Source organism: Bombyx mori, chromosome 1 (genome assembly GCF_030269925.1).
Source record: "Bombyx mori chromosome 1, ASM3026992v2".
Lineage (NCBI taxonomy): Eukaryota > Metazoa > Arthropoda > Insecta > Lepidoptera > Bombycidae > Bombyx > Bombyx mori.
Window position 1 is genome coordinate 3,275,612 of NC_085107.1, and position 12,593 is coordinate 3,288,204.

At 34.5% G+C, this 12,593-nt stretch overlaps 1 protein-coding gene across 3 annotated transcripts in view; it reads left to right on the forward strand.

Moving 5' to 3' along the window:
* Window positions 1-12,593, forward strand: part of LOC101743706 (inositol polyphosphate-4-phosphatase type I A) — a 49,950-nt gene that overhangs the window by 1,941 nt on the left and 35,416 nt on the right. For all 3 annotated transcript variants that reach the window (XR_005244867.2, XR_009976700.1, XM_038011970.2), the window contains exon 2: window positions 3,578-3,733. Coding sequence is in view for 1 of the 3 variants with exons in the window: in XM_038011970.2 (XP_037867898.1) it covers window positions 3,578-3,733 (156 nt within the window). In the remaining 2 variants the exon portion in view is untranslated. The remainder of the gene's footprint in view (window positions 1-3,577; window positions 3,734-12,593) is intronic.

Below are 12,593 nucleotides of genomic sequence, written 5' to 3' on the forward strand. Positions count from 1 at the left end.
AGTCCCGATCTTAATCTTCTGGATTATGATTAATGGTCAGTTATAGAGAGTACGGCTAGCTCTAAACGCCATGATAATTTGGAGTCCCACAATCCGTGCTATTGGCAGTGAAAATTTTTCTCATGGAAAGAGTGTGTGCTTCTATTGATAACTGTTCTCAACGTTTAAAGGACTGTATTGCAGCCAATGGAGACCACGTCGAATAAGCTTTTTATATTTTAAATTGTTTTATATTTATGTATTAAACTAACACACTGCAAAAGTAATAAATGTTATTTGCCATACATTTTTTTTTGTTTTCCTTTGTAACAGTATTTATGGCCAGACTAAGTATATAGACCTCAGCAAAAAATTTGAACTTGAATATTGTTTAATTTAAAATTCTATATAATCCTGCAGATGTTGTTGTCACAAATTATGCTCTGGCCAAGGAGTGAGTTATTAATTTTTGTAGACAAATTAAATACCAAGCTTCATTTTATTTATAGTGCTTATTCAACATATTTCATTGTGTTGACTATGAAAATTTAAATTTCAGTAGACCCACATGATGTTAGCAACAACAAAATGTGATGTACTTCTGAGCCCACTAATTTCTTTATAAGCTTGCCTAATCGAATTGCAGAATCTCTTAATCTTAACTCTTTTGCAATATAAAAAAATCCTAATATCTACAACTTTGTGTGATGGCAAAACACCAAAAGACATAATGTTGTGAAAATAGCTGCTATAGGTTGAAAATATGCAGGTGGCCTTTGTTTTAATTTGTCTTATTTACATTGTAATTAGACAGGCACAATTTACTAAAACATTTGTTAGAGGGTTGGTTGGTAACTTTTGACAATATATTATTTAAAGATTAGTGTTAGATTATTAGACACTCACATGTGTAAATGTTTGGTTTTTTTTTGTGGCCTTTCTAGGCAGATGAGCATACGGCCCTCCTGATGGTAAGTGGTCACGATCGCTCATGGACGTCAGCAATGCTAGGGGCAGAGCTAGGCTGCTGCCTACCATTAAGTACTCTCTGCAAGCATCATTTGAAGAAGGACATGTCATAGTGCTTGGGAAACACCGTGGAGGGGAGTTCTTCCAAAGCCAGAATTTTCAAATACGAAAGGAACTTTTTTAAAAGTACATTTTAATGTAATTGTAGTATTTAAATAGATCATCGCAATTAAGCTATGCTGTGTGCCTTCATGAGTTGGTGCAAAAGCAATCTCATTAATACAGAGTTTTGAAGAAAATAATGAATTTTTATTATATTCGTCACATTATTCTTATCATTCATCAATTGTTCTAAAGAGATTCTGTAATCTGTAATAAATCAAACCTATAAAATCCATGTTGTGGGTCAGCCAGAATTGGTATCACCGCTCGATTTATTTTTGCAGCTAAGCAAATGTTCCAGTTTGGAAGGCTGTGAGACTATTATTTCAAATAGACCATATGCTTCTAAATGTACTAGTTGTTTTTTTTGTTGATTACTAACACCTCTGCATTAAAAGAGAAATGACATGTAATAGAATTAAAAAGCGTGTTTTAAATTTTTTAAATTATGAATATGATAAGTGAGAAAAAAAAATACTATATAATTTAAATTAATTAAATAATTATGTTTTTGCAATGCTGTCCCTGGTTATTGTCAAAACCAAGTCAACTTTATAAATATAGAAATACGGTTTGACAATAAAATGTATAAAAAAAATATGTTTATTTTCGTTGTGCTGATAGTTCTGTAATAATAGCAAATAGTGACTGTCTCATATGTTTGTCTATCTATTTATCACTATACTATGCATCACTCCATATTCTCCACACATAATATACAGTTGAGTAGAGATATAAGTTCTAAGGTCTCAAGTATAGTTATATGTATTTATGTGTGTAATTTATGTTTCAATTATTCACCTACATACCCTTATTTTCTCTGTAGTGGTTGGCCGGTAGAGAATGCCATAGGCATTAAATTCACCAATGTATATAGATACATGAAGTATAATAAATAAATAAAAATAAAGGAACAAATATACCTAAATTATGAAAACTTCACAACTTTTACTAGGTATGATTTCAGATGATAATGTCTTGATCACTTGGAAGAATTATTTTGTATAATATTTAAAAAAATCTTTTGTGTTAGGTACATAAATAAAAATAGAATAGTTCAAAATTTAAAATGCGTAACTTACACGTGTCATTGTTTAGTGGGTTAGAGTCCAAGGAAAAGGGAAGAATGGATATTAGGGATATCTATTATCTGACTGATCACTAGACAGATATTTCTGAATTCGTCAAGAGTATATAACGATGGCTGTATACGTTTTGATTATCATTTTTAGACCGATATTTAACGAGGAGTAACTTAGTTGAAGTTGGTATTCGTAAGATTTTTTTCATAATTGTACCTTGATTTTTTTTTATTGCTTATATGTGTGGACTAGCTCTCGGCCCATCTCGTGTTGAGTGGTTACCGGAGCAAATAGACATCAACAACGTCAAGGCCGCCACCCACCTTGAGATATGAGCTCTGAGTATCAGTTTTTACAATAGCTATTGTATCCTTCAAACTGATACGCATTACTGCTTCACGGTAGAAATAGGTAGGGTGGCGGTGTGCCTACCCGTGCGGGCTTACGGGGTGTCCTAACACCAATATGTGATGTGATGATTGATTTGTTTCATTATTGATATAGGTAGACAATTTTTGTTTTTTGTGGCTTATAGGTGGGTAATATTTACTTTGTATGTCTGTCTCTGAGGAAAGTAGGACGTTGACCTGACAATAGAGCGTCAAATTGCCGCAGTGATCTTATGAATTGCCTTGTTACTTGCTATAATCCGAGTTGAGTGTATGTGTACTATAGTAACCTCGCAATCATATAAGTGATCCCTTTAAGTGATCACATAAAGTAGAATGAGCTTACGTTACCCTGGTTATAAATGGTTAGGGAAATTCTTTTGAATGACTCTACCCACTTCGAGACATGAGGTCTAATTCTGGATCGTATAGAATAGAGGCTGTCCTAATTATTCGGACTAAAACGCATGAATGTTTTCCGCAGATATTATTGGGGCAGTGGTAGATACCCGTGCGGGATAACACGCTTTATTGAGACGCAGATTACTAGATGTTATTCGTAGATTCTGAAAGTCTATCAAGAACAAAGAGTTAATTAAAAAAAAAATGGTATCAGATTTGAACCCTGGTATAGCCGCACCGCTCGGGTATACCCGGCGTCTTATCCTCTAGGTCACGACAACATCACACATGCTTTTCATTGAATTCCTACTTCATAGTGGAAGGTCGCGCAAATAAAGAATATAGATGAGGTATTTTTTAAGTCTTAATTGATAGACTTTTATGGCTACCACAGCCATCATACAACACAATATATTTGACAAATGCCTGAATCTTGCTTACGACATTTGGATGCATATATACAAGTTTCGAACAACGACATTGAGACCATCGGTCTACCGAGCAATATCACCTGCTCGGTGGAAGATCTTCCTTTCGTCGTTATACCTACAGATTTATTACATTCTATTATATATTAACTTTCACCAATTCCAGGGTCAACAGTTCGGTGGTTTCGTCTTAGAGGCAATCTACTCTTCTACTTAAAAGGCCCGGAACCCTGGTATGAACCAATGGGCGTGATAATTTTGGGCAATCATCAAGTAAAACTACAATCGCAAGACGAAAACGGACATTGGCCTTTTCAAATCGGTAAGTATTATAAAAATCGGATTTTTACGTTTTAAAGGCTTACTCGTTACACGATGAGCTAGTAAGGTTATTAAACTCAATTTAAATATTTAAAACAATGAAGTGATCATTTTTCACAATGAAGTTAGCATTTTTTCTGTGTCATGTTAACTGAAAACACGCGATAAAAGAAAAAAAATTGTTTTATTTAAGAAATATTCGTTCTCGGGGACTGTGAATCGAAATTAGACCCACATATTCACTACCCAGAATAAGAGCATACAAACTTGTACATCACACGAATGTTTGTTTGATGTGAGAATCCAGCCCACGACCCTCGACCTAGCAGTCAGAAGTCCTTACTACTGGACCACCGAGTCAGTCAAAAAGTCGTTAACCACAGGATCGGTGAGGTGTCTATAGACCGATATTGTTTCGATAAGATTCGTGAGTGATTTATTAAGAAGCTTGTCCTTGTTAAAACAATTGTTAATTACAAATCATTTTGACACAATACTTTTCTTATTTGTTTTAAAGAACTTTATTCACGTTCTGGGCTAACAAACAGCTGTTTTCAATGGCTTAGCCGGATAGCTAGCTCATGGTTCATTGTTAAGTCTATGTGCGTATATTTTGAAGTCGTCGTGGCCTAAAGGATAAAACGTTCGATGCATTAGTATCTAGCGATGCAACGGTGTTCGAATCCCGCAGGCGGGTACCAAATTCTCTAATGAAATACGTACTTAACAAATGTTCACGATTGCCTTCTACGGTGAAGGAATAAAATCGTGTAATAAAAATGAAACTCGCAAAATTATAATTTGCGTAATTACTGGTGGTAGGACCTCTTGTAAGTCCGCACGAGTAAGTACCACCACCCTGCCTATTTTTGCCGTGAAGCAGTAATGCGTTTCGGTTTGAAGGGTGGGGCAGCCGTTTTAACTATACTGAGACCTTAGAACGTATATCTCAAGGTGGGTGGCGCATTTACGCCGTAGAAACTGGAAGTGGAACAAACTGGAACGCCTGACCACTTCGCGACAGAAATAGTCCGAACAGCGCTAGATGCGGTTTCACAATCAACTTACCATCAATAAACGTAGGAAAAAAAAAACCAGAAGCAATCTTTATGAACAAACTCCTTTCAGGCAACAGGTACATTTTGTTATAGGGGATTTCTGTACGGCTTTAGGTGTATTAGATGGTAAATAGGTAGGTCATTCTTATCTTAATTCGATTTGTACCATTGATAACTTTGTTATAGGTACATCATTTTCATATTTTTATTTATTTATTAAAATCATGTTCGTCCAGCGATTGTTTGGAAAACATCGCTTTTAGAGACTAATATAATATTTCGCCTTTGTTTTCTTTGCAATATCTTTTCTGTGGTGGAAATCAAAGCATATTATATTCTATTGCTAAATGAAATTAAAAAGTACGACTTTTTTTTTGCTAAATTACTCGTGCTTTTTAAGAGCAGGACCATTATCCTAATGCAGTTTGGGACATCGACACCATGTGTCAGGGGGTGGTGGTTGCGTTCAGGCCACGTGATCACGGGCTTAGTTTACTGGTCGAAAAGCTCTCACAGCTTATTTCAAAAACGACCTAAACGACGAAAATGTTTGTTCTTACCATAGAGTTACTATTCTAACTGGAGTGCTTACTTCGTTTGACATAAAAACTAAAAATATACTTTATCTCTATGCCTTAAAGTTTATTTTTAAATAGCAAAAGATGTAAGGAAAAACGGTCTGAAAAGAGAATGATTATTAAGTGGTGGTGTCCCTCTCGCACATTTTACAAACAAAAAGCAGTGTTGCTAGCTTAGAGGATTTTCCATAAAATCTCGGAATTTGGACCCCCGTCTTAGTTATCAAAAATGGCTTTTAGTGGTTAGTGGATTTTTTAGTAGCTTGGGCGTTGTTGAAAATTATTGAAAAGGTTAAAATCAATCCACTTTACAGGATTTTAAACATTTTATGACAATAATATATCTAAATACATATTATTTAAACGATGTGACTTAAACTTAACTAGAAAATATTGCGACAATTTAGAATTTCCATCAACGTCAAAAATTAAATTGGTTCAACATAAACGTACAAAGTTATGGTGAATTTAGTTTCTGATGATGACAATTTATTAAAATAAATTATATAAGAAGTATTGATTATATGATATATATTGATTTTTAATAGAACATCATACATTAATAAAGCTCATTACCAAAAAAAAAATTGTTCTATATTAATAAGAACTCTGTTTAATGGAAAATTTAATGGTAGGTACGTAGATTTCTGATGGTTTTCATGTTGAATTTGGTGGGAAGCCAGATTAATTGTTGGCATCACCGAAAAAGAGCTATGAATGGATTAAAAGAAAAATGGCGTCTATTTACGTTTGTAGTGCGAAGTTAAAATGGCACTGATACAGCTTGTGGCTTGTTTTTTTTTCGAAAATCGTGAAAGTTTCCGTGTAATCATGGTGAACACTTTTAATATAAGTGGTTTTAAGCGAGAATCCTCTCCAGTTTGTGGAATATCCTTCCATATGTCAGATTCATTGATAAATTTTTACTAGTGTGAGCATATATTTTTAAAATGTGAGATATTTTTTCTCATTATAATATTTAATACCATTTGTCTTGTAAATTGTACTTAATCTATGTCATATACTAAATTTGAAAAAACAATCGTGAAAACTATAATTTTGCAATGTATTTTTCATATTATAAGAGCCATCACGTGGTATTTCTTGAACTTTTTTTATTGTATTGAATAGCATCGCACGCAAGCATGTATATCATTTGCCTGACGTTAAGCGAACGAGGAGGATCTTCTAGTAAATATGACGTTGGAATTTCTGGAAAATGTCCTTTAAAAAGGTCAAACAAGAAGAATCAAGTACTCAAACGCAAGAAATAAAAAATACCCCGAGAAAAGCAAAATTACGACAAGATGTTAAGGTATTGAAACAAAAACTTAAAAGTCGTGAAATAGTGATTGTAAATATAAAGTCGATTTTAGATTTATTAGAGAAAAATGGCGATTTTTAATTGAATTGAAATTTAAATTGCGAAATTTTAATGATACTCATGGTCCACTTAGATATTGATTAAAATAAATTATGTATTTCGTTGAAAAAAAAGAATTTACTTAAAAATAAATAGAGGAAATGTTATATTATAAGATTACAGAAAATTTACTGAACTTAATAATAATAATATAACCAATATTTTGTAAATAGAGATCAAGTACCTACTATGTGTATTGTGTTATGTGTATTGACTTGTCATTTAAGAGTTATTTAATTGTCTACATATAACAAATAAATGAATTTCAGTTCATTTCATTTTATTACCCATTGTGTTTTATTTCCTAAAATGTAACTAGTAGACTTAATATACACGTGTCATGAAAATAGCACAGAAGTAAAAATACAAGTAATTTTAAATCAATTGAAGATGTGAATGTAGGAAAAGAGCACCCGATACGCGCAGACCATGTGTGTTGCAGTGTCTCACTCAGTGTGTCAAATATTAATTTGCACGTCCCACTTAGCCAGTACACTAAAGTAGGAATTGCGTAATTAAGTTCAACATAATATTTAAGTCGCGGTTGAGTATTCGGACGTTAAACATGAGTTTGAGGAAGTTTAAGTAATAGCACTGAGGTAATGATGTTTGTAATAAAACTCAGTGCTAGATTTTCGACAACGCAGCAACTTCCAAAAAAAACCGTCGAAAAAAGGCACCATGACGACGAAGCAATGTTTAGAATTGAATTTACATAAATAAAACGTTGCAAGCACGTGTTTTGTATTTACATAGGGTTACACAGAATTACTTAAGGTAAATTCAAAACTGATGCATGTGTATAATTTTATCCTATAAATAAATTTTATATGGTCACCACATTAGACAAGGACACCGCGACCAAAAAGTATTCTCTTTCGAGACCGATTTCTCGGCATTAGACAGCACTCCAGTTGTAGGTACTTATTAACTCCATGGTTCTTACTCGATATCTTACAATTGTGCAATATACTAAAGACTGAAATGTGATCTATTGAACGTGTTAAACTATTGCGCGGCAAGTAATGTGGGAAAACGTCATTTTGCAGTTTGTGCAAATTAAAGAAACGATTTCTGTTTTGCTTTGTTAAAGAACGTTTTTATTTAGGTTATTTATTATTGCTCTGGTGGAGGTTCAGCGGGCTCAATGAATTAGGGCTGACGGGTTTCAGGAAACATGCACGAGGTAGATTTTACTAGTGGCAGGGCGTATGTAAGCTAGGGCTGTTAGGTACCACCATGCCCGTTTCTTTCCGGCGAAGCAGACATGCATTTCTGTTCGAAAACTAGGACGATTGTTATGCTATGCATTTTGGGACTTATTGTGATGGTTAGGAGTTCTGTTGACTGCTCATCACTTGGTGATATAGTTCGCCTGTATCTTTCTTCTTTTTCTCCAGCTTATCCCACTAGGTGGGGTCGGCACTGCATATTTTTCTATTCCTTTCTCTTCTATCAGTTTTCTCTCCTCTCTTTTCCATAAAGTCATTAAGACACTCCATCCATGTCTTCTTCGGTCGAACTCTTCCCCCTCTACCTTGCACTACCATTTCCATACATCTCCGAGTCACATGCATTTTCTTTACGCATCACATGTCCATACCACGCTAATTGTCCGCTCTTTAATTTGTTGATTACCTACTAGGGCTACATTCCTTATCTTGTCCATTCTTGCCACTTCACACATCCATCTCAACATTCGCATTTCTGCCGCATGGACTCTGTAGTTCCCATGTATGTGCCATATTAAATTAAAGTGGTCCCCGGGTAGTCGAAATTCGACGAAGATTAAATGAGATTATAAGTTAAAACATTATTATGTTTGGTTATGGACCACCGACTTTAAACAATAACAAAACTTTGACAATAAACAAAATATGCGCGCGCGTGTGTGGGCGTGTGTAATGTTTTTTTATTGATTTAATGTATCTCTATAAGTGTGGGAAATTTCATACTCCTCCGCCCGCTCAATTTTCGTAACAAGGGGTACAAAGCTTTTGCTTCAGGTATTAATATACAACGTGTTACAAAATACCCTGTAAAAAATATAATTAATTATCAAAGCCAAAAATTTTGTCAACCCTAGTAAGCTGTCATGTCAGGGAACCAGATTATTTAACAGAAAGGCCTACTACATATCTTTTTTACCTAATATTTGTCTACTTTATTGTTTTTCTATTTTTCATCGATAAATGTTTGCTACATTAGTACAAGAATGTCATTATACTCAAGTGCTGGCTTAAAAAAATTTCAAGTTGGAAAAAAATATATGCTTACAATTTCAAATCTTCTAATCGATATCCTACTACTGTTTCGAGTAGAAATGTACCTCTACATTCTGCGCAGTTTATTCTTTGATTTTACTGAAATAGGGTTTGCACATCAGTGAAAATAATATTTTAATGTATTTTATTTTTTTGGGGTATGCCGTATGATATCCAGCTTTACTACGGTTCTTAAATATTGTGAATAGACTCGTTATAAGGCCCCGTTTAACCTCCTTTCGGCTTTACGGGTAGTTTTGTAACACCCTGTATAGATAACCGAGGTAAAAGTCAAGCAACTAAACCACTAAAATATCATTTTGGAAACTTATTTCTATGACTAACTGTTTTGACTGTCTCGGTGGTGTAGTAGTTAGCGCCCCTGATTGTTGCGAGGGTCGCGGGTTTGATTCCCACACCGGACAAACATTTGTATGATGAACAAGTTTGTTTGTTCATTGTCTGGGTGCTTATTATCTATATATGTATATATTAAAATAAAGCAAAACGTATATATACAGTGGTGGTCGTATAATTAGAAACACTACCAACGGTTCTTGACGTTATGTAAGATACTTTACCGCAATCGTTTTTATTTTGAAATTAAACAATAAATAGGACAACAATATGTTCAACGATTTATCATTTATTAGAAAAACAATATAGATCTCACTACACAAATGCAGTTTCAATATTACATTACGGACAAACATTTAAATCAATTTTAAGGTATGAACAATAACGGTCATCTAATTCGAAACAACAACAAAAAAGTATAAAAACAATATATTTTTAGTAATTAGTATTGTTATTTAAGAAATAGCTACTATCCACAGCCTACCAATAGTTATAGTTAATTAATTATTAGTTGCGTATGGTTCCTAAGGAACGTGAATCTCCATGATGACCTGGAGCATGACTCAGTCGGCGATCATTGCGTCATTGAGTCAGTCATTGTGGCACTTTGAAAAGGCGGCACGACATGAAAACCCTTTTTTCGTGGCCACCGGGCATTACATACCCGATCCTGTACACCGAATGGTAAACAGTCGACGTCGCCCTAAACACGTCATTACGGATCCTCCCGATCCATTAACGGTGCTTTTAGGTACCACAAGCACCGGTCACCGTCCCTTTGAGCCCCGTGAGCTCACCTACACGTCAAGGAGAAGCTGAAATAGCCTCTCAAGGCTATCAGCATAGGTAGGAGAAAAAAGTGGCGTATCCCTTATTTTCAATAGCAGAACTGCCCCCACCTGGCATTGATTCAATCAATTCCATACCTTAATCTAAGGGGATTGGATTCCATGCTTTAACATACAATGCTTCACATAGCTCGTTATGACTCGTGTTACGTCTATTTGAGACTTTATTTTTAACAATATACCATATAACAATTTTATATCGGGTTTAAATCCGGACTATTTGCTGGCCAGTCTAAAACGGATACACGCTGTTCGCTAAGGAAACATTTGACGCTATGGCCGTGTGCTTAGGGTCATTGTCATGCTGAAATATTCAGGTTACAGGCAAATGGTCGTCCGAGTAGGGAATCATTATGGGCTCTCAAATATTTTTGTATTGCCATTGACCCATTGTACCTTCAATCTTCCGAAAGGGTCCAACTCCATATCCGGAAAAACAACCCTAAATTTTAATGTTACCGCCGCCGTGCTTGACTATACTCCTTGTGTACCTATTTATAATTAAAAGCATTACCTATAGGACGTCTAACATACCGATTTCCATCGGAATTTACCATTGTACTTATTTTTCTTTCATCTGAAAATAACACTTTTTAATACTCTTTTATTCGCTTCAGACGTATGTATGTTTGTAACGGAATCTTTGAACATGATTTTGACCCCCTTCAAAACGTCGGATTAACTCAAAATTTCTTATACTTATTAAGGACTAGCGACCCGCCCTCGCTTCGCTTCGGAAACATTAAAACACACATGAAACCAAAAAAATAAAAAAATAAAAATAAAAAAAAGTAGCCTATGTTCATCAGGGACAATGTCGGCTTCTAATGGTAAAAGAATTTTTCAAATCGGTCCAGTAGTTTCGGAGCCTATTCGAAACAAACAAACAAACAAACAAATCTTTCCTCTTTATAATATTAGTTATAATATTAGTTATTAAGGACGATGACAATTCAATATTAAAAAAAATATTGAAAAAAAAATTGAAAAAATTGAAATACAACTAAAAATGAAAAATAAATAATAGTTTAAAAAAACTAACAAAATACGATTTTATAGAAAATCCAACTAAAAAATAGAAAATAAATTTGAATTAAAAATAGTGTAAAAAAAATTATTTTATTGTAAAAATGAAAAAAATTATTAGTTTTTTAAAACTATTATTTATTTCCATTCTCGTACCGTCCAATTACATTTTTTAGCGAATAATAATAATCGCTTCTCTTGGTTTTGCTTGGTAAGAAGCGTACTTCTCGAGAAGTTCTTCCAAACAATTTAGCTTCCACTAATCTTCGGCGTATCAGTCTTGACGAGACGTTTCTCGGGTCATCAGGCGAAATAAACAATTTCAAAAAAAGAACGAGCTATGGATGCTTTTTTAAAATGTTTGTAATTAGGCGTCCAAGCGGCCAGTCACAGAAAATATACTCGTACATGTGTTAGACTCATATTGTAATTAAAAGTAAGTTGAGTTGAGTTGAGTATGACTATGAGTTTTTTTTTTGAGTGGTTATATTATTGCATTATTATTAATTATTGAATGTGTATATTTTCTACGAACATTTGTACGTTGAAATTATACTTTCTTTATTCAAAAGAAGTGTTTCTAATTATATGACCACCACTGTATATAAATATATATATTATGTCAGTCTCTAGTATCCATAACACAGGGAATCTTAATTTGGGGACGGATGATCTCGTGTGTGATTTGTTCCTAATTATTATTAGAAAGTTATTTAAAAAAAGCGATATACGAAAATAATAATATTTTTGTAAATACAAGTTACTGACGTTTTTTAAACTTATTCGTTGTGTCCCGCGATTACACACCTGTTATAATTTTAATTACCCAATAATTAGTACAAATCGGGCATGTCCAGCTGTCACTTTAGCTAACTATATGTTTTCTTTTACCCGTGTAAGCAGACGAGCATACAGCTCACCTGATGGTGGGTGGTTACCGTCGCTTATGAACGACAGCAATGCCAGGGTCAGAGCCAAGCAGCTGCCTACCGTTTAATACTCTCCACAAGCCTAACTTGAAGAATAGCCATCACAGAACACAAGGTATTCGACAGATGCCTGAATCTCGCTTACGACATTTTCAATATAAGTTTGCATATATACAAGTTCCGAACAACAACATTCGAGTGCTTATCATACGAGTCTACTTGTCGAACCGTTCGTTCCGATATCGAGTTGAGGGAACGCGCTCTCGCCCCCATCAAGTAACAGCCGGAGTCCCGCAAGGCTTCGCCCTCTCTCCGTTACTACTTAGTTTGTATATCAACGATATACCCCGGTCTCCAGAGACCCATCTAGCGCTCTTC